The sequence below is a fragment of the Podarcis filfolensis genome (genome assembly GCF_964270895.1).
Source record: "Podarcis filfolensis genome assembly, chromosome: 15".
Taxonomy (NCBI): Eukaryota; Metazoa; Chordata; class Lepidosauria; order Squamata; family Lacertidae; genus Podarcis; species Podarcis filfolensis.
In genome coordinates this window covers 420,662-446,068 of record NC_139618.1, presented here as the reverse complement: position 1 = coordinate 446,068, position 25,407 = coordinate 420,662, and the positions used below count along the sequence as shown (strand labels likewise).

At 48.6% G+C, this 25,407-nt stretch overlaps 1 protein-coding gene across 4 annotated transcripts in view; it reads left to right on the top strand.

Moving 5' to 3' along the window:
- Positions 1-19,262, top strand: part of FOXN1 (forkhead box N1) — a 50,054-nt gene extending 30,792 nt beyond the window's left edge. For 3 of the 4 annotated variants that reach the window (XM_083587296.1, XM_083587297.1, XM_083587294.1), the window contains exons 4-9: positions 579-686; positions 3,710-3,837; positions 6,722-6,818; positions 13,498-13,705; positions 15,145-15,642; positions 17,499-19,262. In XM_083587296.1, coding sequence (XP_083443422.1) covers positions 579-686; positions 3,710-3,837; positions 6,722-6,818; positions 13,498-13,705; positions 15,145-15,642; positions 17,499-17,788 — 1,329 coding nt within the window. In that variant the 3' untranslated portion in view covers positions 17,789-19,262. The remainder of the gene's footprint in view (positions 1-578; positions 687-3,709; positions 3,838-6,721; positions 6,819-13,497; positions 13,706-15,144; positions 15,643-17,498) is intronic. The other variant, XM_083587295.1, reaches the window with a different exon arrangement.
- The last annotated feature ends 6,145 nt before the right edge of the window (positions 19,263-25,407 follow it).

Genomic DNA, 25,407 nt, shown 5'->3' with positions numbered 1-25,407 from the left:
TCACTGGTCCTCCTCAGGGTAGACCCCTTGGAACGAATGGATCTAAGCTACCCATGGAGATTCATTTCATTGTGGCTCTACTCCGAGTAGTTGTTGTTGTTTAGTCGTTTAGTCGTGTCTGCCTCTTCGTGACCCCCTGGACCAGAGCACGTCAGGCACTCCTGTCTTCCACTGCCTCCCGCAGTTTGGTCAAACTCATGTCAGTAGCCTCACCATCTCGTCCTCCGTCGTCCCCTTCTCCTTGGGCCCTCCCTCTTTCCCAACATCAGGGTCTTTTCCAGGGAGTCTTCTCTTCTCATGAGGTGGCCAAAGTAATTGAGCCTCAGCTTCAGGATCTGTCCTTCCAGCGAGCACTCAGGGCTTATTTCCTTCAGAATGGAGAGGTTTGATCTTCTTGCAGTCCATGGGACTCTCCAGAGTCTCCTCCAGCGCCAGAATTCAAAAGCATCCATTCTTCAGCGATCAGCCTTCTTGATGGTCCAGCTCTCACTTCGAGTAGTACCAACACAGGCTTCCCACACCTGAGGTTTTGGGGTTTGGGGTTTTTTTAACCATGACATTCTTCTCTCATCCACCAGGAAACAGAGGTCAAGCTGAAGACCCCACCGTTGGAGGAACAGACCAGCCCCTACTGCTACCAACCTCAGGCCCCCCAGATGTATTGCCCCTCTCATCCTTTCCACCAGGTAAGACAGGATGGGGCGACCCCCACCCGCAACAGGAGTGGCACCCAGGTTGCAGTGTGCAGCAGCTGAACTGCGGAACTGACAATCACGATCCCTTTTTGAAAGAGGATTGCACACGTTTCATGGACAGGGAGCTGCTGAGGGCTTCCACGGTCGGAGGCAGGAAATGCTTCTGAATACCAGCCGCTGGAGACCGCAGGAGGGGGAGAGTTGCTCTTGTGTTCGAATCCTGCTTGCACGTTTCACATTGGGAGATCTGGACTGGATGGGCCACAGAGGCTAAGACTCTCAATGCCTACCAGTCACAATGAATCCGCTCTATTCCCACGGTCCAAGGCAGCAGTGCTCCCGAATATGAGTTGCTTGAAAGTGCAGGAGACGAGAGTTGCTTTCGCACTCAGCTCCCGCTAGTGGGCTTCCCCCAAAAGGCATCTGGTCGGCCACTGTGAGAACAGGATGCTGGACCAGGCAGGACAGGGGCCCAATCCAGCAGAACGAGCCACTTCCAGGTTGCCATCGTCGGATTCCTTCCACAGAGCATCCTGGCCTCTGACTGCCTGACCAACCCCTCTGTCACCCAGGGAGGTCAGCGTCCTCGTTCGTTTCTGGCCCTGACCAGCAGAACGGATTTGCCTCGTGTTTTGCTGGGTCAAGGCTGACTCAGTCAGAAACCATCTCCCGGCTGGCCTGGAGTCACCTGCCCATCCGCCTTACGAGGACGGTGGTGCCAGCCTTGCCATCGTAAAACTCCCGAAAGGCGGTTGGACCATTCTGCTGTCCTTCATTTGCCTATAAAAAACGAAATAACACACCTGACACCGACTGCCTTGAAACTCATAAAACAGAAATGGCCTTTCAAAACAGCCCGTAATGAGGACACCTCCGCCAGCTCCTTCCCCAACTTCTGAAGGAGAGACTGAAACCAATAAAATCGGAATTGCAGAGCAAAGAACTTCCTCGCCTGGCCCCAGAACCGCAGGTGAGCAGGGTGGGGCAGGTGACCCCTGGAGCCTCGCTGGAGGGCAGGATGTGGCCCAAGATGCCAAGAAAAGCCCTGGCACAGGGTCTGACCCCCAAGCGCACCAGAAAAGCTCCACTTGATCAGACCAGTGGCCCTTCTGGCCCAGCCTCACCATGGCCAAATAGCCTAGGAATCAAGATAGACTGCCACTAGGCCTGGAGGTTCCACGAGAGCAACAGAAGACCTCTGTTGGGTCAGGCCAAAGGGGGCCCACCTAGTTCAGCACCCTTTTCTCACAGTGGCTGACCAGATGCCCCGATCGAATAATAGAATCATCGATTTGGAAGGGGCATCATGCAGTCTACCCCACGTCAGTGAAGGAATCTTTCACCCAACATGGAGCTTGAGCCCACAGCCCCAAGATTAAGAGCAGGAAACCCACAAGTTGGACCTGATCCTTGCTGGATCAAGCCAAAAGTGACCCATCTAGTCCAGCAACAGCCGTTTAGGCTCCTTGGAGCCCCAAACTGATAGCAATAACTAGGCAAGGCTTTGCCGTCCCCTGACTGGGATCTTGCAACCAATGACCATGTCTTTGGTAGCACACATGCCAGACATTTAAAACGAAGAATTCTGGGAATTGAAGTTTGTTGATGGTGTTGGGGCAAACGGCAGCTCCCAGGACTGTGCATTCAATGTCGGGGGCTCACACAACCCTCTCAGCATCCCAGTTGAGCTATTAAGGCAGGGGGCTCAAAAACGATTTGGACACCTCCCCGGATGCAGAATGCGCACGTCAGGGGGGTGAACTTGTGGCCCTCCGTTTCTTCCTCCAGCTCCCATCGTAAGATCATAAGCTGATATTACATTGCCCGTTTAGTCCAGCATCCTGATCTCACTGCGTCCAGCCGCATGATCTCCTCCTCCCAGAATTTGTCCGGTCTTCTTTGGAAGTCCTCCAAATTGGCGGCTCTCACTGTCTCCTGTGGGAGGGAGTTCCACAGGTTAACTCCGTGCTACGTAACGAAGGACTTTATTTCATCTGTCCTGCATCTCCTAACCTTCAGCTTCATCAGAGTTCCAATGTTATGAGTGGGAGAAAAAATCACCTCTGTCTGCTTTCTCCTTGCCCTGCAGAACTTTATAAACTCCTGTCATGTCACCTCACTTGCCTAAAATGCCCCAAACGCTGCAAACTTTCCACATAGGGGAGTCCCTCCATTCCCTTGATCATCCCTAACCATTGGGCATGCTGGCCGCCCGGAGCTAGTACAGCAACATTTAAAGGGCACACCATCTCCTTGCCATTAATATTCCTCTGTAGGGCTTTGCAGCTTCCACAGGTAAATCTCCCCAGGACGGGCTGCAGAGAGCAGAATATCGCCCACAACACAAGACAGCATCTTCCCTGGCTGCCCAAGAGCTTTCTGGGCTCGGTTCCTGGGGCCGCCTCCCTCCCCTCAAGCAGCCTAGGCTCCCTCAGCCTTGAGAAGGTCTCTCCTTGTTCCCTTAGATCTGCGTAAAGGCAACGGGAATCCTCCTCCTTCAGGAACACTAATAATGGATAATGAGACGCAGAACCCGCGGTGTTCTTTTACAGAGTACAAGGAGTTAGCACATGGATGGACTGTGGAACTCCCTCCCACATGGAGGCAGCGAGGGCCACCAAGCTGGATGGCTTTAAAAGACAAGTTTGTGGAGGAGGAGAGGGCTAGCAAAGACTACTAGCCATGGTGGCTGCAGACCAGAGTCTGGGCTGGCCGGCTTCATAAGCTCTTTGTGACTTTACTTCCGTTGATAGAGGTTCATGCAGAAATTTTGATTTTAATTATTTTTGGTTGGGGATTCCGTAGCTGTAATCCCTGCATCGCAGCAGGTCAGACTTCCAACACTACAATTCTATGAATGTTTTAAATAGTAGTTTACCTGTGTTGTGGTTTTTTTTTAACTGATGGGTTTGTTGTATTATCCTTTCTGTAAATCTCTTGGAGTTTGTTTTGGTTTTTTGCACTCTAGCCTTTTATACAGTGAAGGTACATCTCTCGTCTCCTTGTGTCCCTAGTATCCTGCAGGGAACAGCTACCCATTCTCCTACATCTCCAGCTCACAGTACCCCTACCAACGAATCGCCCCGCAGAGCAGCCAAGAGCATCACCAGCCCCTGTTCCCTAAGCCCATCTACTCCTATAGGTAAGCATTTGCACCTTCATTTTATTTCCTCATTGGATGCTCAGAACCTGCTCTTTCGTAAGATCCCCCCAAGGCATCTTAAAACAGACAGACTAGCAAGATCAATAAAACGACCCATAAAAACATAATGGAAAGCATCAGTAGATAATGGCTGGTGAAAAAAGAGAAATTCAGATTTTTCTCTTCGATTTTTGGAGTGATGTCTAAAAGGACATCAGAAGAGCCTGCCAGACCAGGACAAAGGCCACCCATCCTGTCCTCATAGTGGCCAAATACCCCCAAGAACCTAGGACTCAAGATAGTCTGCTCTGGACCTGGAGGTTCCATGAGAAGAGGCCTGGCTACCAAAGGGGGCTAACCAGGCCAGCATCTTGTTCACACAGTGGCCATCAGAAGCCCACAAGCAGGACCCCGGAGTGCAACAGCCTCGTCCCATCTTGCAGTTGGCAATTGGAGGTAGGCTGCCCCTGTGCCTGGAGGCTCTGTCGTGATCCTAGCCAATAGCCTTCCCGAAGGCCCATTGAGTCCGGCACCCTGTTCTCACAAATGCCCCACAGAACAGAGGGATCTGGATAGACTGCCTCTGCACCTGGAGGTTCCATGAGGATGTCAGAAGAACGTCAGAACCAGCCACTGACTAACCAGATGCATGTAGGAAGCCCACCAGCAGGACTCAAGCACATGAGGCCTCAGTGTTCAACTGCAAGCTGTGGTCTGTCCTGAACCTCCAAATGTCCAGCTTCGTGGGGTGCCCCCAACGAGTTCCAGTATTAATAATAATAATAATTAATAAATGTATTATTTATACCCCGCCCATCTGCCTGGGTTTCCCCAGCCACTCTGGGCAGCTCCCAACAGAATATTAAAACCACGATAAAACATCAAACGTTAAAAACTTCCCTAAACAGGGCTGCCTTCAGGTGTCTTCTAAAAGTCAGGTAGTTGTTTATTTCCTTGTCATCTGGTGGGAGGGCGTTCCACAGGGCAGGTGCCACCACTGAGAAGGCCCTCTGCCTGGTTCCCTGTAACCTCACTTCTCACAGTGAAGGGACTGCCAGAAGGCCCTCAGAGCTGGACCTCAGTGTCCAGGATGGATGATTGGGGTAGAGATGCTCCTTCAGGTATACTGGGCCTCAACGTAAGAGCAGGATGCTGCAGCACGGCTGTTGACAGGTAGTATCACACCTGGACTCAGAAATCTGCACCAGTTGCTGATCTGCTACTGGGCCATGTTCAAGGTGTTACTGTTAGGACATAAAGCCTTTAACAAGTTGGACAAGTTCACCTGACTCTCTTGACCTGCTGCGCTCAGTCGAACTGGCTCTGTTCCAGGTTCCACATAATCCCTGTTCCACATTGGTAAGGACGCAATATTTTTGTGTGGCAGCATGTGCCCTGTGGAACTCCCTGCCTATTGATGTCAAGCAAGTGCCTTCGCTGCACTCTTTTCAGCGCCTGCTAAATACATTCCTCTTTAGACAGACCTTTCCAGATGCCTAGAAAGTCGAGGTGATTTTAATCTGCCTCCGTATTTTAACTTTTTGTATGTTTGAAAGTATGGCTGTAAGTTTTTCTTGATTTTCTTATTTTATCTTTTCATAATTGCTTTGAGGGTTGTTTTTTTACAGTCAAGCCATGGAGACATTCTGTGATATAAATGATTGATTGATTGAATAAATAAAAATAAGATGAGCCTGTTTGCCAATCAATCCTTCTATTGCCAGACTTTGTGTCGATCTGCTATATATTTTGGAAAGTTGCTTGCCTGTCCGCAATGTGATTGGACGCCTCTTAAGAAATCAGAGCTGCATGTTACCTGACTTTTCCTGAGAGAAAGGAACCGGTTCTTTTCTAGGGTTGGACACCATTGGGTGCCATTTTCAATCAAGACGGCCCACAACCTTTCAATACTGTCCCGATTTCAACCAATTTTTTCATGATAGTTTCTGAGATCAAGGAGCAGGATTTTTGCTTGAATTTGGAGACAATTGAACGCCAGCGTGCATCAAGATGGTGGACTGAGCTTCTCAAAACAGCATAGACTCTTTTCCATTCCTTGTCATTCACAAGCAATGCGAGGCGTTTGCTCATTTGTTTCGTGAAACGTACACCCCGCTTGATTGTAAAAAGATACACCGCAAAGCGGTTTACAGTTTAAGACCTTCGAAAAGTTAAAATGACAATAGACTAAGATTAGAAGTCACATCAGTCAGCCATGTCTAAAAAAGAATGTTTTTAACAGGCTCCCAAAAGTGAACAGCAAAGGCGCCTGCCCTAATATCAAGAGGCAGGGAGTTCCGCAGTGTAGATGCTGCCACACTGAATGATCAAGTTCTTACGAATGCAGGAGGGGGGGCATGTGGCCCCTGCAGTAGTGCCAGTTCCACTGCCTGAAGGGGTCAGATGGGCGTCTGTGGGGGCAAGACGAGCCCAAAGCTAAACCTTACCCTCCAAGTGTCCTGATCTTCCAGGGACAGTCCTGGAATTACAGAAGCTGTCCTGGTTTCTGATCTGATCCTGGACTGTCCTGCTTTTCCTTATTCCTGCCCTCCTCATCTTGATTAAAAGTGGTGGAGAGATCAGGTGCCTCAATCAAGACCTTTTTGGAAACAGGAGCCTTTGCTGTGTGTGTAGGTGCAAAAACAGAGCCCTGTTCATACTGAAAATAAAATCCCTGCACCAAATGAAGGAAATGGTGAGGCTGGCATGCAAAGCTCTCCCTATAATCTGTCACATTGCAGTAATCCAGCCTTGAAGTAAGCAGGACTACAGCTGCCAGAGTGCCAAGTTGCTAGTCCCTGTTAAGCAAAAGCAGAGAAACTGAAGGTTGAAGGAAGCTTTAACATCCCTTTCTTGTTTTGTTTTGTTTTCCTCCTTTGACCAGCATCCTCATATTTATGGCGCTCAAGAACAGCAAAACTGGCAGCCTCCCAGTCAGCGAGATTTACAATTTCATGACGGAACACTTCCCTTATTTCAAGGTAAGCTCTTGTGGCGAGCGATGGATCGTTGCAGATCTGTAGGCCTGGAACTCGGATTGGGAACATTCCCAGCTCTCCCTGAGACGCTCTTGGAGACTGAACCTTCTGCATGCAAAGCAGGTGTTCTGCCCCTGAGCTGGGGGATTTCCCCCACCAGACCTGGTGCCACTTCCTCCAGAAGGAGGCACTTCCAGGAAACCTGCCCGATGCTGGGCACCGCCTGGCTTAATCGGTCGGTTCTTCTTCAGTCTCGCAGGAGGTGCCCAGATTTCTTTGCAACAAACGCAAGAAAAAGAATTTTTCGAGCAAAATTGGGCATCATAGAAGAAACAGCAAGCAATATTTCAGCTAAGAACGTAGGGGGGAAAGCCTGCTGGCCCACTGAGGCCAGCTTCCTGCCAGATTGGTGGCCATCTCTGCCTCATGTGGCAGTGAGTTCCACCGTTTAACTCTGTGTTGCATGGAGAAGGGCTTCCTTTTCTCTGTCCCAAATCTTCCAACGTTCCGTTTTCTTGGATGCCTCTGAGTTCCAAGAGAGGGAGGCAAACCTTTCTCTCCATTCCTGGCAGAGTTTTATGAGCTTTCTGGTTGCCTCTTGCTTGCCTATCCTGCCCTTTCTCCTTCTCCCATGTTTCCACTCTCAGCCTCACAGGGCAAATCCTTGCCAAAAAAGGCAGAGAAGGAAATCCCTCCGTTGCTCTCGGAGCAGAGCAAGCCAAGGGGTGGAGGAGAGCACAATTTGGGAATAAAATACACGGAGGGAAAGGACAACCAGCACTGAGGCCAGGACGACAGAAACGCTGGGAAATTAATTTTTCCTCATCGCCAGGGCACCGGCAACTGGAGTGATGCAACTGGCCCCTTTTCTAGTTGAAACACGGCAATCTGACTCCCACGTCCGTGGGGTAAAAAGGGGCAGGGAAGGTACGCACACAATTTGAGCCGCTTTGAAGTGCCTCTCCTCGCTCAGCAGAACCAGATTTCTAAAAGGGAGAGAGTTTTGCAAGAGCCCAATAACTTTCCAAAGATCAAGGGGTTCTTGCCAGGCTCAGCGAGCGAGCGAGGGTGTGCGGCAGGCAGGAGGAGAAAGTGAATGTCAAGCTGGGAATCTGCTCATGCCAGGGACGCGTTGTCGCTTTGCGCCCAGCAGGGTGGCAGGCAGAGAAGGTGGTCTGGAAGGGCTTATAGATGCACAGAATTGTAGTGTTGGATGGGAGCATCTAGGACCACCCCCTGCAAGGCAGGCTAGCTTGGGTGGGTGCAAATTGTTTGGCTTGATTGATTAGTACAAAGGGAGGTTATTCCATTTGCTTAGTTCTGTTACAAACAAAATCTGCCCTCATTCCCTTATGGGGGACACAAGACCCCTTATAGAGTCCTTTATAGGTTCTCCATCAGTAGGAAAAAATGACAGGCCTACCAGAGAATATCGAGAAGCAAAGCAAGCCTGATCTTTATTGAACTGTTCCAACAAGGTGCCCCCTTCACACACAGGAAAGGAGGAAGACCTAGAACAAAGGTGTGCCTGCCCTTATATAATTATTATTATTATTATTATTATTATTATTATTATTATTATTATTTATTATTTGTACCCCGCCCATCTGGCTGGATTTCCCTAGCCACTCTGGGCGGCTTCCAACAAAGATGAAAGATACACTAAAGTGTCACATATTAAAAACTTCCCATTCAGATGTCTTCTGAATGTCAGGTAGATGTTTATTGCTTTGACATCTGATGGGAGGGCGTTCCACAGGGCGGGCGCCACTACCGAGAAGGCCCTCTGCCTGGTTCCCTGTAACTTGGCCTCTCGCAGTGTGGGAACCACCAGAAGGCCCTCGGAGCTGGACCTCAGTGTCCGGGCAGAACGATGGGGGAGGAGACGCTCCTTCAGATATACTGGACCGAGGCCGTTTAGGGCTTTAAAGGTCAGCACCAACACTTTGAATTGTGCTCGGAAACGTACTGGGAGCCAATGTAGGTCTTTCAAGACCGGTGTTATATAGACCTTTTAAATTCCCTGCCTTGGGGCTCAAGACCACCCCTCCATACATCATACATAAATCACAGAAAAGGTGGTCTACAACAGAAATTTGAATTGTTTTTCCTGTCTGCCAGGTTATCGGATAATGCCTTATCTGATTGCCTTTCCTGGTAGTCTGGCCATTCCTTTGAGATGGTGATTACCCAATTCCTGAGACAATGGGAAGGTTCCCTCACCCCCTCCCTCCTTGCAGAGAAAACATTGGGTCAGTTTGGGAGTCAAAATAGTTTCAGGGCGGTCTTCCTGTGCTGATCCAGACATGTGGTCCACATATCCATGTACGCACCTGGCCGGCACATTTATTAACTATATATATTTTTTATTTCAGTTCACAAAATCTATATTCCAATGGCTTGTAACAGAAAACTCAACAAACACCTCAGAGTTGTTTACTAAAAGAATAAACAAATTATCAGTAAAAACCCAGCTATTTAAAACATTTAACAATAATGATTATTAATAATAATGGTTTGAAAATTCAGGAGGCAGTAATGGCCAGCAACCTAGAATTGGACATTTATAAAAGTGTCTAAAATTATGCAAAGCGCAGAGAAAGTGGACAGAGAAAAGTTTCCCTCCCTCTCACGTAACACCAAAACTCAGAGGCATCCCATGAAGCCAACGGTTGGAAGATTCAGGACAGATGCCGTGCATCGTTACACTGTGGAACTCCCTGCCACAGGACGCAGGGATGGTGGCCAAAGTGGTTGGCTTTTAAAAAAGGATTGAATCCAGGGAGGAGGAGTGAGGTGTTGGTGGCTACTAGCCAGCAGGCTCTTCTGATGTTATTATAAGTAAAATCAGTGGTAAGATGAAAACCAGATGAAGGCACTGGTCAACGGTCTGTGTTCCCAGGGAGTCTTTGCCCAAACGACAGAGTTTTTGGCTTCTCTTTGGGGACATGGGCTCGGCCACTGGCTGGAGTGGAACGGGGCACCCTTTGGCCTGATCCGGCCGCAGCGCTCTCCCGAAGTCATTTCCTGGGGGAGACCATTGCTCACCGCAGAAGATGACACAGGAAACAAGTTGCAGAACCTGACAGATTCCCGGGAATATGTCAGAGACAAAACAGAGAGCCAGAAATTTAATTATAAACGCAATTAGCTAATCAGCAGAAACACCAGTGTAGGACAACGAAGGCAGGCCTAGCTAGCTTTCTGAAGTTGGAGATTTATATAATCGCGCTGCCACTCCAAGCGAGGACACATCGCCTCACTGACCACTAACATCACGCCTCTTGCCGGAGAACCAGATCCCAGGTTTCCCCATAGCCCAGCGAGAGACGCCATCTCACCTGAAATGCACCTTTGTTTAAAAGGGACTGGTTATCCTCCCCTTCCCACCGTGGCTCAAGAGGAATTGGTGACGCTCTGTTTCTTTTTCTTTTTTAAAAATGATTTTTATCAAGTTTTACATTTTTATCATAATAACACCACATCAAAAAAACAAAAGATACAATTCCCAAATATTCCCCGCCCCCCCCACAATGACTTCCCTCAACTTCCTCTTCTTGTTTTTTTAACATATTAGCTCCTCTTGCTTGCTTTTTATCTCAATTTTAAAATCTTTAAATTGTATATTATTGTAATTTTATCATATCAATAATTTCTGTATTCATTTTGTTCATTGTTAAGTGTTTAGTCAAATCCTGCTAGTGAGTCCGTTTCTTTACATTGCTTCTGTAAGTACAACATGAATAGTTTCCAGTCTTCTATAAAGTCTCTCTTGTCTTTGTTTCCAAGTCTTTCAGTTAACTTTGCCATCTCAGCATATTCCATCATTTTCTCTTGCCATTGTTCTTTGGTTGGTATTTCGTCAGTTTTCCATCCTTGGGCTAGCAAAACCTAGCCGACGATGCTCTGTTTCTGATCAGCTCCAAAGAGAGTATAGGTTGTCATGCAACCATAGAATTGTCACGTTGGATGGGAACCCAGGGGTCATCTAGCCCACCCCCCCTGCGATGGAGGAATCTCAGGTGAAGGATAAGCGGGGAAGGAGCCTTAGCATACAGAAGGTCCCAGGGTCAATTTCTGATGCGGCTGGGAATGTCCCCTGCCTGAGACGCCAGCCAGTTTAGGCAATGCTGAATTATATGGACTAATGCTCTGGTTCCATATGTTAACAGAGAAATCTGAGGGCTCCCTTGGACAAAAAACAAGGACACCAGCCAGGAATACCAGAGCAAAACAGCAGTCAGTCGGCTTGGTATTGATTGAAGACTGTCGCGACAGGACTCCCACCTGCCACCAGGTGGAACAAGATGGAAGCCCCAAACAAAAGAGAACCCAAACTTTTATTAGCTGCTAATCCCCATGTTACACCCCCCCCAAACTACATCACTCGTACATCACGGTTACATCATGAAAGGGGAGGTCTGGTGGCAGTAATCTGAGCATCCTGGACCCTGCCCCATGGTTCCCCTTGCCCTCCACCAAACACCCATCAAGTGTAACAAAAAAGATATTCACATTTCCCTGTTTCCCAGCCAAGTTCACCCCACCCTTTTGTCTTCATCTGGGTTTGTTATTTCTGGAATGGCTACCTGTCTGGCACTCAGGTATCAGGAGGTATGGGTTTATCACTCAGGCAGAGGGGCTGCTGAGTAGCTGAGCTCACCTGTCTATATGAATTTCTGAAGTTTTCCCAGTGAGCCAGTACACAGATGCATTTATCAGTGAATTCTTACATTTGGTATCGTGCCGCAAAGGCCCTTTGAATAGATAGGAAGAAACTGTGATGAAGTGTTTTGTGGGGACAAATCACAAAAGTCACAAAAGTGATTGTGCTGGTTTTGGTAGTGGGCTGCATGTGCATGATATCTGCTGGAGGGCAACCCCCCCAACCTGTACATAAATTCCTGCAACCATATAAGGCAGTTTTCTGTGTTCCCCGTCCCCTTTATTCATGAGGTCCAGAATCTTTATTTTTACGGGAACAACTATATGGCAGGGCAAACGTTTCCAGAGGAAAGACAGCTTAGACCCCTGAACCTGTCAAGTGCTGGTAAACTCCTGCTGCAGGTTTATTATTATTATTATTATTTATTTTGGTAGACACATGTATCCATCATCCCCCCCCCCTCTTTCCAATTGAGGCGTGATTAATTACACAGGGAGCTTTGCCTGAGGCAGAGGAGAGCCGTTTGTTTATCTCATTAACCAGAGAGAACATGAATTTAAAAAAGAGGAGGTTATTTTGCAGAGATAATTAAAGTGCATTGTCCCAGCAAAAACAGCCTTCTGGGTTTTTGACCCCAGAGTTGTTTTTTCTATATATAAAAAAAACACAACATATGCAAATGTTAAAACTGGGATTCAGTTGTCAAACTGCTCTTGTTAAATAGCCACCTTCCAAAAAAATGGTGCCTGAGCTCCCGAAAACGCCGCGGTGCCAGGCACTGGCTGACAGCAGCCTTTGCCATCCTGGATGCTTTGAGCCACACCCTCGCCCAGCCCCAGCCAGGATGGGTGCAAGGGAATGTGGCTCTTCTAGAAACGCAATCCTCCTCGTACGTTTCTAACCTTGCCACTTCCCATCCGAGGATCCCACGCTCCACAATTAGGTCTGAGGTATTGCTATTTATAAAAGCTACAGGGCTGGGCTGATGTCTTCATCGCTGTCATGTTCCATATTTAGGAAGCTGCTCTATACCGGCCCATCAAGCTCAGTGTTGTCTGCACAGGCTGGCAGCAACTGTCCAGGGTTTCGGGCCTCTCCCTGCCCTACCTGGAGATGCCAAAGGGGACTGAACCTGGGCCCTTCTGCATGCCAAGCAGGGGCTCTGAACCGCGGCCCTTCTGCAATCACCGCACAATTCGGCCCAAGCTCTTTGGCAGACCACATGCCCCCCTCTTTGTCCTGCCCCCCTCATAGGCCTGCTAGTTATGAATGAAGGAGAGGGACTTCTCGGTGGTGGCTTCTCCCAACCTTTGGAACTCCTTCCCTAGAGAAATTAAACCAGTGCCTTCCATGCTGCCCTTTCAATGGCAGGTGAAAATATTCTTATTTGGGCAGAGCTGCCTGGTGTCTTTTCTTTTTTTGCTTTAATAGTGTGGTGCTGTTTTTATTATCTGTATTTTAATAGATCAACATTTTTTTACCTTATTTTAATTCTATCAGTGCTGAAATACTTTATTAACAAAAAGCATTCATCTTTTCATATTTTATCTGTGCTGTTTTAATTTGTGTAAGCTGCTTGGAGTCCTGGCATGGGGAAAAGATGGGAAGTTAATAATATTAATTAATAATCATTAATCAGAACGAAAGAGCCCATGCACTGCTGAGTGTTTTTGCTCCAGGTTTTCTGAAACACTTCAAAGATCTGATGATGTTCAGCTCTGCCTTTGACAACCTCCAGCAACCAGCATGCCCAATGGCTAGGGATGATAGGTCACAAGCTCCTGGAAGGTGCCAAGATTAGCTGGGCACAAATCCTGTTCCGGCTGACTTTTGCTTTCATCAGTTACAGGAATCACAATCAGTTGTAGGAAGAACTGAAACTGCTTATTGCTGCCTACCTCAGATGGAAGTTCATGCCGCAGGAGAAGTTGAGGAATGGTACAGATGTAACGAAACAAAGCCTTTCTCCTCCCCAATTAACTTCCGTTCGTTTTTTGTGCCTGTCTCCCTTCCTAGACAGCTCCAGACGGTTGGAAGAATTCGGTCCGCCACAACCTATCCCTGAACAAATGCTTCGAGAAAGTGGAGAATAAGTCGGGCAGCTCCTCGAGGAAAGGCTGTTTGTGGGCGCTGAACCCGGCCAAGGTGGACAAGATGCAGGAGGAGCTGCAGAAGTGGAAGAGGAAAGACCCCATCGCGGTCCGGAAAAGCATGGCCAAGCCAGGTGGGCAAGGGGCGTTGTCACAGCCCATCCTTTGCAGGTGGTGCGTTCAGGAGTGGCTGGTTCCCTTTGGGACTGGCAGGGCAGGAGCCAACAGTAGGGGGCGCCAGAGCCAATGAGGGGCAGAGCCAACTCATTCTGGCTTTGCCCCTTCCTCTTCCTCCTTCCTGCTGAGTTCCAGAAGGGCTGTTTGGTGGGGGGCAACACTGAGACTAAGGGGGAGGAGGATGCTGGCAGCCCCAGAGACTGGCAGGCAGCAAGGAGACTGCTCAGCAAGGAGCAACACTGAGACTAAGAGGGAGGAGGGACATGCAAGGCCACCTCCTGGGTTGGTTGCACAGTAGGAAGGCAGGCAGGTGGGTGATGGATGCAGAAACTTCTATGGTGGGGAGGTCACCTAACCTGCAGTCTTTCAGATGTTGCTAGACTACAACCACCATCATCGCCAGTCCTTTGGAACTCCCTGCCTCTTGACATCAGCACTTTCACTGTCCTATGTCCGGTGCCTGCTTCAAAGCACTTTTGTTTACGCAAAGCCCATCAAGACACTGACATGTGTTTTAATCTGGTGTTTAGGTTATTCTTGGTTTTAATATTTGTTGTAAATAGTTTCCCAGAAATAAATTCTGAGGGAAATGGTTTCTCCTTATACTAAATAATTGCCTCCCTGAAAGGAGATAATGCATGGAGGAGAGAGCCATTGATGGTACTAGCCATGACAGCTCAGCTCTGGGTCCATGGCTGTGCCATAGATGAAGGGCCACTGGCCTGATCCTGCAGCCAGCTCTTCTTATGTCCTTAACTAGCTTTTGATATTTCTCCCCCCCCCCTTTAGAATAAATGTAATTTTACATTAAGTCATATTTTCCTCCTAATAAGAGATCAGGAAACAAGAGTTATTAAAGAAGACTGGGGGGAAATTGTTGAATATTTGAAAAAAATCTGTAAACAATTTAAAATGTTAGCAGAATTAGAATAAATTGAGCAGTTAAACTATAGACTGAGGGAAGAACTTTTAAAAGAAATAATAAGGAATAACGCAGCAGTGAAGGGAAATGGAAATGAACCAGGGAAGGGAAGGGTAGAGTTTAAGTTTTGTAATTTGTGCAAATGTCGTAAAAGGATAAATAAAACTTTAAAAGTCATATTTTCCTGCAGAATAATATGATTGGATGGAACTTTTCCTAAAGAAGAATTTTATGGATTATTGCTGATAATCATAAAATAATCAGTAAACGATTAAAAATAGTAATAAAGGCCCACTTCTGACATGATTCAAAGCAGATATCCTGGTCTCTTGCAGAAGACCACCCCAGGCAGAATTAACACATCTTAGAAACATAGAACTACAGAATTGGGACCCCCAGGGGTCATCCAGCCCAACCCCCAGAAATGAAGGAATAAACATGGCTTGTTTTGTTTTCTTTTTCTTTGTGTTTCAGAGGAACTGGACAACTTGATAGGGGACAAGACGGACAAGCTGAGGTCTACCCTTCTGGCCTGCACCCCGACCAGCGGCTTGGCGAGTCCTCCCATCTCCCGGGGGCTGCCGCTCCAGCATCACCCCCTGTGTGAGCCCCCCATCTCTTCCTCCAGTGCCCCCCACACCCATGGGGCCCTCCCCTCCAAGCCCCCGCAGCCTGGCATGCTGGGGGCCCCACAGACTTCCTGCTACGGGGTCCCTCCCCAAGGGTTTTCCCAGGTCTCGCCCACTTTCCTGCAGCCGGGCGGCTCTCAAAGCCTTCTCCCTCCCGCAGACGCCCAGAACGGACACCAGGGCCAAGACTCCCCGCCGGGGGGCGCCCAGGCCCCTCCGGGACGTGGGATGAAGATGCTGGCCATGGCACGGGCCGCCGTGCAGGAGGTGCCCATGGCGGAAGGCGACCTCAGCCACGACGTGGACGCCCTGAACCCTTCGCTCACTGACTTCGAGCTCCAAGGTGCGCAGCCCTGCTTCAAGGGAGTCCAGTCAAGGTTCTAGTCCTCATGGGTCCTGATTTGAATAGGAGCAGAGGAAGCTGCCTTCTACTGAGTCAGCCCACTGCTCCCTCTAGCTCAGTAATGTCTGCACTGGCTGGCAGCAAGGGCTCTCCAGGGTCTTGGGCAGGGAGCCTCTCCCAGTCCTAATCCAGTGATGGCCAAGGATTGAATCCATATTGTGATGTCGGTTTCATAATTTTTGACCTGGCAATACAGTATTATCTCAAATCGTGTGTATGTGTGTGTGCTTTGCTATGTAAAAATCACAATGTGGGGAAAACCGTGCAGCCAACCAATGCTTCTCCTTATTTCAGACATTGCGATATACAGTGGAACCTCGGTTTTTGAGAGTAATCCGTTCCGGGAGACGGTTCGACTTCCCAAACGTTCAAAAACCGAAAGCTTAATACGGAAGACTCAATACAATAGGGAAACTCAAAACAGAAGCCGCCTATCACGTTCAGCTTCCGAAAACTGGCGTGTTTACAGTGGCACCTCTGGTTACGAACACTTCAGGTTACGAGCTCTGATACCCAGAAGTAGCTGCTCCTGGTTGCAAACTTTGCCCCAGGATGCGAACGGAAATCGCGCACCGGAGGCCCCGTTAGCGAAAGCGCGCCTCAAGATAAGAACGGTTTCAGCTTAAGAATGGACCTCTGGAACAAATTAAGTTTGTAGCCAGAGGGACCACTGTACTTCCAGGTTTTTGGCATTCAAAAGCCGAAACGTTCGACTACGGAGGCGTTTAACGACCGAGGTTCCACTCTTGCGATGTTTAGCTGGTAATATAGCACGATGTTGAAAACCAGGTATTGCCCTGCCCTAGCGGGTGGCGTCCATCCTGCTTAAACAGCCAGGGAGGACACAAAAAACCCCAGCATCTTCCCTCGCTAACTAGACAGGTGCTGATCAAATGCCACAGATCGATGGAACAACGTCCATCAACCCAATGCATGCCGCAAATGCCTCTGAACGGCAAGCGAGGAGAGGTGCTTTGGCCTGCAGGTCTAGCTTGCAGAATTCCCTTTGGGGAGACCTGGTTGTCCACATAGTGAGGCTGGATTAGAAAGGACTTCAGCCTAATCCACCAGGGCTCTTCTTACGGAGGTCTGTTGTGATAGCAGAGCCTCCCTGCTCAGGGACAGTCTACCACTACATACCAGGGTTGCTGTTGCACTCAGGTTCCGCTTATGGCAGCCCTGTTTAGTGAAGCTTGTAATGTTTAATAGACTATTGTATTTTAATATTCTGTTGGAAGCCGCCCAGAGTGGCTGGGGAAACCCAGCCAGATGGGCCGGGTAAAAATATAATATAATATAATATAATATAATATAATATAATATAATATAATAGTCATACCTCGGGTTGAAGTTGCTTCAGGTTGAGCGTTTTTGGGTTGCGCTCCGCGGTGACCTGGAAGCAACCGAACATGTTACTTCCGGGTTTCGCCACTTGCGCATGCACAGATGCTCAAATTGATGTCATGCGCATGAGCGGAAGTGACGAATCACGACCCGCACAGATGCGAACAGGGCTCCGGAACAGATCCTGTCTGCACCCAGAGGTACCACTGTATATTAATGGGCTTGCAATAATGGTCATCTGTGAGCACAGGAGGCTGGGCTAGATGGGCCCCCCTTGGGCCTGATCCTGCAGCAGCCAGGCTCTTCTGTCCTTATGGAACCGCCAGGCCCACAGGCAGTCTGTCCCGGTTCCTAGGTCCTTCGGGGCATTTGGCCATTGAGATAACAGGACGGTGGCCTAAGCGGGGACACCTTTTGGCATGATCCAGTGAAGTCTGTTTCTGTCGTTGCAGGAAACCTCTGGGAGGAACTGAAGGACGACAGCCTGGCCAGCGACCCCCTAGTGCTCATCGCCTCTTCCTCTTCCTCCTCCTCCTCCTCCTCGGCGCCCGGTCCCTGCTTCTCGACCCTGTGCCAGATGGATGACGACAACAGTGGGAAGTTCGGTGCACACGATGACGCTCAGCACCACAGCTTGCCTGAGATCCACCTCACCACCCTCTACTCTGCCTTCATGGACCTGGAGACGGGATCGCCTTCCTTCTTGAATAACTCCGGCTCCAAACCGGTGGCTTTGGTCTAGGCCACCAGGCCAAACATCGCCCGTGCCAATGCTGGGTGTGGAACCCCAACCCAAGTCCGCCACTGATGCTCAGCAAGGAAACAAAACTCACTGCTTCTGGACCCGGACTGCAGAAACCCGAGGCGTGCCCAAGTGCCGTGGTGCAAATATGTAGATATGCACAGAACCTTAGAATTGTAGATTCAGGAGGGACCCCCAAAGATCATTCAGTCCAACCCCCTGCAATGCAGGAATTGCAACTAAAGAACCCCTGACAGATGGCTGTCCCACCTCTGCTGAAAAACCTCTGAGGGAATCCATTTCTCCGTTGAACAGCTCTTGTGGTCAGAAAGTTATTCCTGATGTTTCGCTACGCTCTCCTTTCTTAGCAATTGAATCCATTGCTTTGGGTTCTCCCTTCAGGAGCAGCAGAAAACAAGCCAGTTCCATCTTTTCAAAACCCAGATTGTCGTAGGCCCCTGGAACGGCAAACCACAGTTAGCCAGAGATCTGTTAAAACCATGTCGGCGTCAAGCCAGCGTTCCTGGAGAAAACCTGGCCGAGGCTCGCAGGGAAGAAGTCAGGTGCCAAGCAAACTCCCGTTCCCCTTGATTTTCAAAGCCCGTCTCTTTTCAAATACCCATCAGCCTGCAACATTCTGCTCAGCAACCACAAACTTCAATGCCCTTTTGGAAGCAGGTTTGGGGGCCTCGAGGGTGGGTGATGTACAGAGGCTGTGGCAGGGTTAGAAAAATATATATGTGGATGAAGTCTCTAACTCAGTGGGCCGCCGCCACCACCCTTGGCTCCATAAATTCATCCCTGGTGCCCCATGCCCTATCCTCCCTTATCAAAAGTTTTATTCTGAAGAGGGTGACCTACTACAGAAGACAATACAGTCGTACCTTCGATCCCGAACGCCCTGGAACTCAGACATTTTGGCTCCCGAATGCCGCAAACACGGAAGTGATTGTTCTGGTTTGCAAACATTCTTTGGGAACTCGAACGTCTGACGGGACTTCTGATTGGCTGCAGGAGCTTCCTTCATCCAATCAGAAGCCGTGATTTGGTTTTGGAACATTTTGGAAGTTGAACAGACTTCTGGAACGGATTCCGTTTGACTTCCAAGGTATGACTGTAACCCAATAGAATTCAAGACAGTCACAATTAACTATGCATTTATTCCAAATCAACTTGAGGCTATTTAGCTTAATTCAATAAAATGGATCAACGTAGAGTCATAGAATTGTAGAGTTGGCAAGGACCCCAAAGGTCATCTAGCAGGAATCACAGTTCGATAATCTGACAGGTGGATATCCAACCTCTGTTTAAAAACAGAGAACCTGCCGCCTTCCACGGTCATCTGCCAAGGTCAGGCGTAAGCCTCCTTGATGTCAGTGTAGCTTATTTCTGAATGGGCTCATCCTGGATTGCACTACAAATCCCCCACAAGAAAACTCACGCCTTGTTCGTTTCAATAAAACAGTGAACCTGCTCATTTTAAACTGCTTCTTTTCCTTATATACAGTAGGAAGTCTATACGTTTGCTTTCTTCCACGTACACAGACTGAGCCATAAGCAGCCTGCGTAAGTCTTCCCCATTAATTTCATCAGATTCTCTGCACTGGGGGAGAAATCTAATTCAGTTCGCATTTATGCATGGGCCGGCCTGATTCTCACTCTCCACAAACGACTGCGAAAATTGCATTTTGCCGAATTTTGTAATGGTTCCAAAAATGTATGTATTGGAATAATGCATGCTGAAAAATGGATATAATAGAGAGAAGGAAAACTCTGTTGCAAAAATGTGCCTTTGGGGCACAGTTACCTACAAAAAATGTTTTTTGACAGGTCACCCATCACTAGGTAAAGGTACCCCTGCCCGTATGGGCCAGTCTTGACAGACTCTAGGGTTGTGCGCTCATCTCACTCTAGAGGCCGGGAGCCGGCACTGTCCGCAGACACTTCCGGGTCACGTGGCCAGCATGACGAAGCTGCTCTGGCGAACCGGCACCAGAGCAGCACACGGAAACGCCGTTTACCTTCCCGCTATAAAGCGATACCTATTTATCTACTTGCACTTAAGGGTGCTTTCGAACTGCTAGGTGGGCAGGAGCTGGGACCGAACGACGGGAGCTCACCCATCACTACCTGCCAGCAATTTGCCACCAGATTCCTGCTCCGAGAAGTCTTACATGCAACAAATGTATTGCTACGGGCAAGGAATAAGGGTCATTTTCTGGAAAGGAAAGCCATTTGCTTTATATAGCTGCAGATACAAACACATATATAATGTTACTAGCAGGGAATGAGCCCAGCACTGCCTTGGATTTAAAAAAAAAAAATCCCTCAAAATTGTGGTTTTTAAATAGATGGTGTAATTTGTGAGTTTGGACCAGTCGCACTAGTGACTGGTCAAGGAAAATTGCCACACCCACCCCACTGGGCAAACGCTTGGGCCAAGTTGGGTGTTGATCTCTCAAGTGATGCCCAAACCTGTGGAGAACAAAGAGACAGGCAGCCAAACCCCTTTCCCCTTTCATAAAATCCTAGATTCATAGTGTTGGAAGGGACCCTGGGGTCATCTAGTCCAACCCCCCCCCGGAAAGCAGGAATCCCAGCTAAAGCGTAATTGTTGTTGTTTAGTCGTTTAGTCGTGTCCGACTCTTCATGACCCCCTGGACCAGAGCACACCAGGCACTCCTGTCTTCCACTGCCTCCCGCAGTTTGGTCAAACTCATGTTCGTAGCTTCGAGAACACTATCCCACCATCTCGTCCTCTGTCATCCCCTCCATCTTTCCCAACATCGGGGTCTTTTCCAGAGAGTCTTCTCTTCTCATGAGGTGGCCAAAGTCTTGGAGCCTCAGCTTCAGGATCTGTCCTTCTAGCGAGCACTCAGGGCTGATTTTCTTCAGAATGGAGAGGTCTGATCTTCTTGCAGTCCATGGGACTCTCCAGAGTCTCCTCCAGCACCAGAATTCAAAAGCATCAATTCTTCGGCGATCAGCTTCTTGATGGTCCAGCTCTCACTTCCATACATCACTACTGGGAAAACCATAGCTTTAACTATACGGACCTTTGTCGGCAAGGTGATATCTCTGCTTTTTAAGATGCTGTCTAGGTTTGTCATTGCTTTTCTCCCAAGAAGCAGGAGTCTTTTAATTTCGTGACTGCTGTCACCATCTGCAGTGATCATGGAGCCCAAGAAAGTACAATCTCTCACTGCCTCCATTTCTTCCCCTTCTATTTGACAGGAGGTGATGGGCCCAGTGGCCATGATCTTTGTTTTTTTGATGTTGAGCTTCAGACCATATTTTGCGCTCTCCTCTTTCACTCTCATTAAAAGGTTCTTTAATTCCTCCTGCCTTTCTGCCATCAAGTCAGTGGCTCTTTGCCTCCCCCTAGTGGCTCCCGTGGGCCATGCCTGCCGTCAAGTGATCTCCGCCTTCCCAATTTTCCCACAGATACAGACATGGCTCTCTTGTTGCCTGCCCACCACCCAAGGGGGATTTAAAGAGACAGAGGCTTGCCAGAGATGCAGATGTTCTGAGCCTCCCTCTCCGCCCAAGGGAGGGGTATTTATGAGTCGCCTGGCAAAGCATGGAGGGCTGGGAGGAGATAAAAGGGGGAGAAAGAGCTGGTGACCTCCGAAGCAGCTGGTGGAGAAATCTCCGGCAATGAGCAAGCAGCGTTGCAACACAGGGTTACGCAACAGTGTGTGTGGCAAGAACCGACGCTCCCTGAGAGCTGGTGCTTCTTCTCCGCCTTCTCACCAAAGTAAATAATCCTATTTATTAAATTTATATGCCACCCTTCATCCGAAGACCACAGGGCGGTTTAAGGGTATAAAAATGCAACAGTCACACTTGCTTATTGATAAACAGCCAGCCAGCCCCCTTCCACACAAGGGCTTCCGGTGGATGTTGCGCACAAGTCCTGCTCATGGATTTCCACTGTGGGAACAGGAGGCTGGACTAGACGGGCCCCTTTTGGCCTGATGCAGCCAGGCTTTTCTTAGGGAGGTCTAGTCTGACAGCAGAACCTCCATGACCAGGGACAGTCTACCTGTGGATACCATAGGATGGGGAACAGATGGAGGGTCGCTGCTGTCGGGCTCAGGTTGTGCTTGGGGGCCTCTGATTGGCCGCCGTGAGGACAGGAGGCCGGGATAGATGGGATGCTGGCCTGCCCCAGCCAGGTACTTTCTTACATTTTTAGGACCTCAATCTGTTGGCAATCACCACCTGAGCTTCCTGATAGAAGGAACAGGGCCAGATTTAGGTTTGATGAGGCCCTAAGCTATGGAAGGTAATGGGGCCCTTTATATGTCTGGCTGTCCTTTATCAACAACAAATTGTTGCTGTTTTTTGTGTTGAATATATGCTATATACATGGTAATTTATGGACCTAATAGGTATCTAAAGCCATTTGCACATAACAAATAGGAGCCTACACAACACAAAACACTGTATGTAGGTTTTATTTTATTTTTTTATCTTATATTTTGGAAATGCATATCCAGTGATTTTTTTCCTTTAAATTTTTTGCGGGGCCCCAAGAGAGTGGGGCCCTAAGCTATAGCTTGTTTAGCTTATAGGTAAATCCGGCACTGAGAAGGAAGGGTGTTTGAAACCCACGGGGAGAGCCAGGGGAAGCAGGCCCCGTGCGCCAGAGTGAGTCCCAATGCTTAGGTGATATTTAAATATTGCAAATAAAATAACTAACAGCAAAAGCGTCTGGGTGGTTTGCAAAGGGGAAAATTAAAAACGTAAAATACAATAGAAAACTAAGCTCTAACACAGAATAAAACCAGTGACAGTGAATGGCAACAAATTTAAAAAGCAGTGGAAAATATTTACGACTGGCAAAGTCTTCACCTGACACCTATGAAGGTCGTTGTAGAGGCACTTGGAAGACCCCTCTGTGGCTGCCAATACCCAAAAGCGTCTCTCTCTAGTAGCTGACCTCATAACGTCTTATACTTGTGGAGTTGGAAGGAACCCCCAGCAATTCAATTGTTTCCCTTCGTTCTGCCTTGCATTTGTACGCGACGCAATTGGCAGAAGAGAAACTCGCAGGCAATGCTCATAGCATTGGGGAGGGGCATATTTCAAATTAAAAGTGAATTAAATTGTTTGGAAAGAGCTGGCTGTGCGTCGCCAGCACCACAAGGAAGTCCAGCAAGGGAAGTGATGGTTTTCAAGTGAATTCCAGAGGGCTGGGCCTGCGCCTTTTCCTTTCTGCACATTTTCGCACTGAGAATTGGTCCATGGCAAAAAGGAACCCCAGGCGGCGCATATGCTTTTGCCATGTTGCAAACACGGAATCCACTGCTTCATTCCACCCCCAGCCCTGATTTTGTACATCATTCCTCCTGGTCCTTGCTGAAGAACTTTGCACTTCTTGGGGGGGGGAAGAGAGACATATAGAAGCAAATCATCTTCTTCCTGCCGGTTTGTGTGAACAGGGTTGCCCAACCGTTTCCCTCATCAAGGCACACGTGGCTTGCTTTGTCAGCCCTCCGTCATTGTGCAATGCCAGCCAGTCCCAGTGCCCAGCACACCCACCTGCAAAACATGCCTTTTCTAGCTTTTGGTGATTCACTGGGGCTCCCATTCTGCAGCCCAGGCAAAACAGATTCAGGCAGGCAGCCTGCTCAGAGGCCTCTCTGCTGTTTCCTCTGTTTGTTCTTAACCTGAAGCACCACTTTAGCTAATGGGGCCTCCTGCTGCCACCACAATCACAACAAAGGAAATCCTGACAGATGGCCACCCGGCCTCTTTAAAAACCGCCAACGAAGGAGTCTGCCGCCTTCTGAGGTGGCCCATTCCACGGCTGAACAGTTCTAATCAGCAAGAAGTTCTCCCTAAGGTTGAGTCAGAATCTCCTTTGATTCATCGGTTCGCTGGAGGTCTTTAAACAGAGCTTAGGTGGCCATTTGTCAAGGATTCATTAGCTGGGGTTGCTGTGTTGCAATTCTACGATAGGCAGCGATAAGACCTGTGAGAGTTAGCTCACTCATACGCCCATTTTATAGATAGGGATTGGCGAGGCCAAGATGGAGAGACGTCTAGCCGTGCCCGAGACCACACATGGAGGTTTTGTGGTTCAAGGTCAGCAACCTTTTTCAGCCGTGGGCCAGTCCACCATCCCTCAGACCATGTGGTGGGCCGGACCATATTTTTTGGGGTGGGGAGAAAGAATTCCTAGGCCCCACAATAACTCAGAGATGCATTTTAAAGAAAAGGACAAATTCTATTCATGTAAAAACACACTGATTCCCGGACCGTCCGTGGGCTGGATTGAAAAGGCGATTGGGCCGCATCCAGCCCACTGGCCTTAGATTGCCTACCCCTGTTTAAGGGGATGCGGTGTCAGCCCCAGGTCAAATCGGTTCTTGCGAAAGTCAGGCTGTCTCGCTCCGCAGCTGCACATTTTCCACGATGCCTGCAAAGGCTGCATTTCTGCCCAGAGAAAGATGGGCACTCGCCCAAATGGTCTTGTGATGGCCCTAACCCCTTGAAGTTTATCCAGGTTGTCATCTTATTCTTCCCCAAGACTCCTTTCAGAGCAAGACCCAAGCAAGAGTCTTCCAAGGAGGGCATTGCTCAGTGGGAACCCCCCCTTTCCCTCCAACCATTTATTCATTTGAGGCTTTTAAACAAAGGTCAGATGGCCATGATCCAGCAGGCTCCTCTTACCGAGGTCCAGTGCTTTTTTCCTGGGGGTACGCATAACCTTCAACATTTTGTGCATTCACGTTTGGCCTCATTGAAGGGCAGCATTTCAATAGGAGTAGGAAAATGAGAGTACCCCTAAACATTCCTCTTTAGAAAAAAAAGCACTGTGGAGGTCTATTGTGACAGCAGAACCTCCAAGCCTAGCAGCAGTCTACCTCTCAATACTAGGCAATGGGGAACAACTGGAGACGATGTTGCACTCAGATCCCATTTGCAGAATTCCATTTGGGGCATGAGGTTGACCACTGCGAGAACAGGATGCTGCACTAGGCAGGCCGCCATAATAATAATAATAATAATAATAATAATAATAATAATAATAATAAATTATTTATAACCCACCCATCTGGCTGGGTTTCCCCAGCCACTCTGGGCGGCTTCCAACAGAATATTAAAATACAATAACCTATTAAACATTAAAAGCTTCCCTAAACAAGGCTGCCTTCAGATGTCTTCTAAAAGTCAGACAGTTGTTTATTTCCTTGACATCTGACGGGAGGGCATTCCACAGGGCAGGCGCCACCACCGAGAAGGTCCTCTGCCTGGTTCACTGTAACTTGGCTTCTCGCAGCGAGGGAACCACCAGAAGGCCCTTGGAGCTGGACCTCAGTGTCCGGGCAGAACGATGAAGGTGGAGATGCTCCTTCAGGTATAGTGGACCGAGGCCGCTCAGGGCTTTAAAGGTCAGCATCAACACTTTGAATTGTGCTTGGGTTCATCCAGCTATTTTGGGATCATGTGATGTTCTTATATATGTCTCTGTGTGTTCGTGTACATATAGAAATCTGGGAGTTTCAAAGGGCTGCTGTGTCACCTGCTATGGACTTCATGCAGCTTTGGCTCTGCCCACCTTTGCCTCTGGCTCCGCCCCACCAGCATGTGGCCCTGAGGAGGTTTCT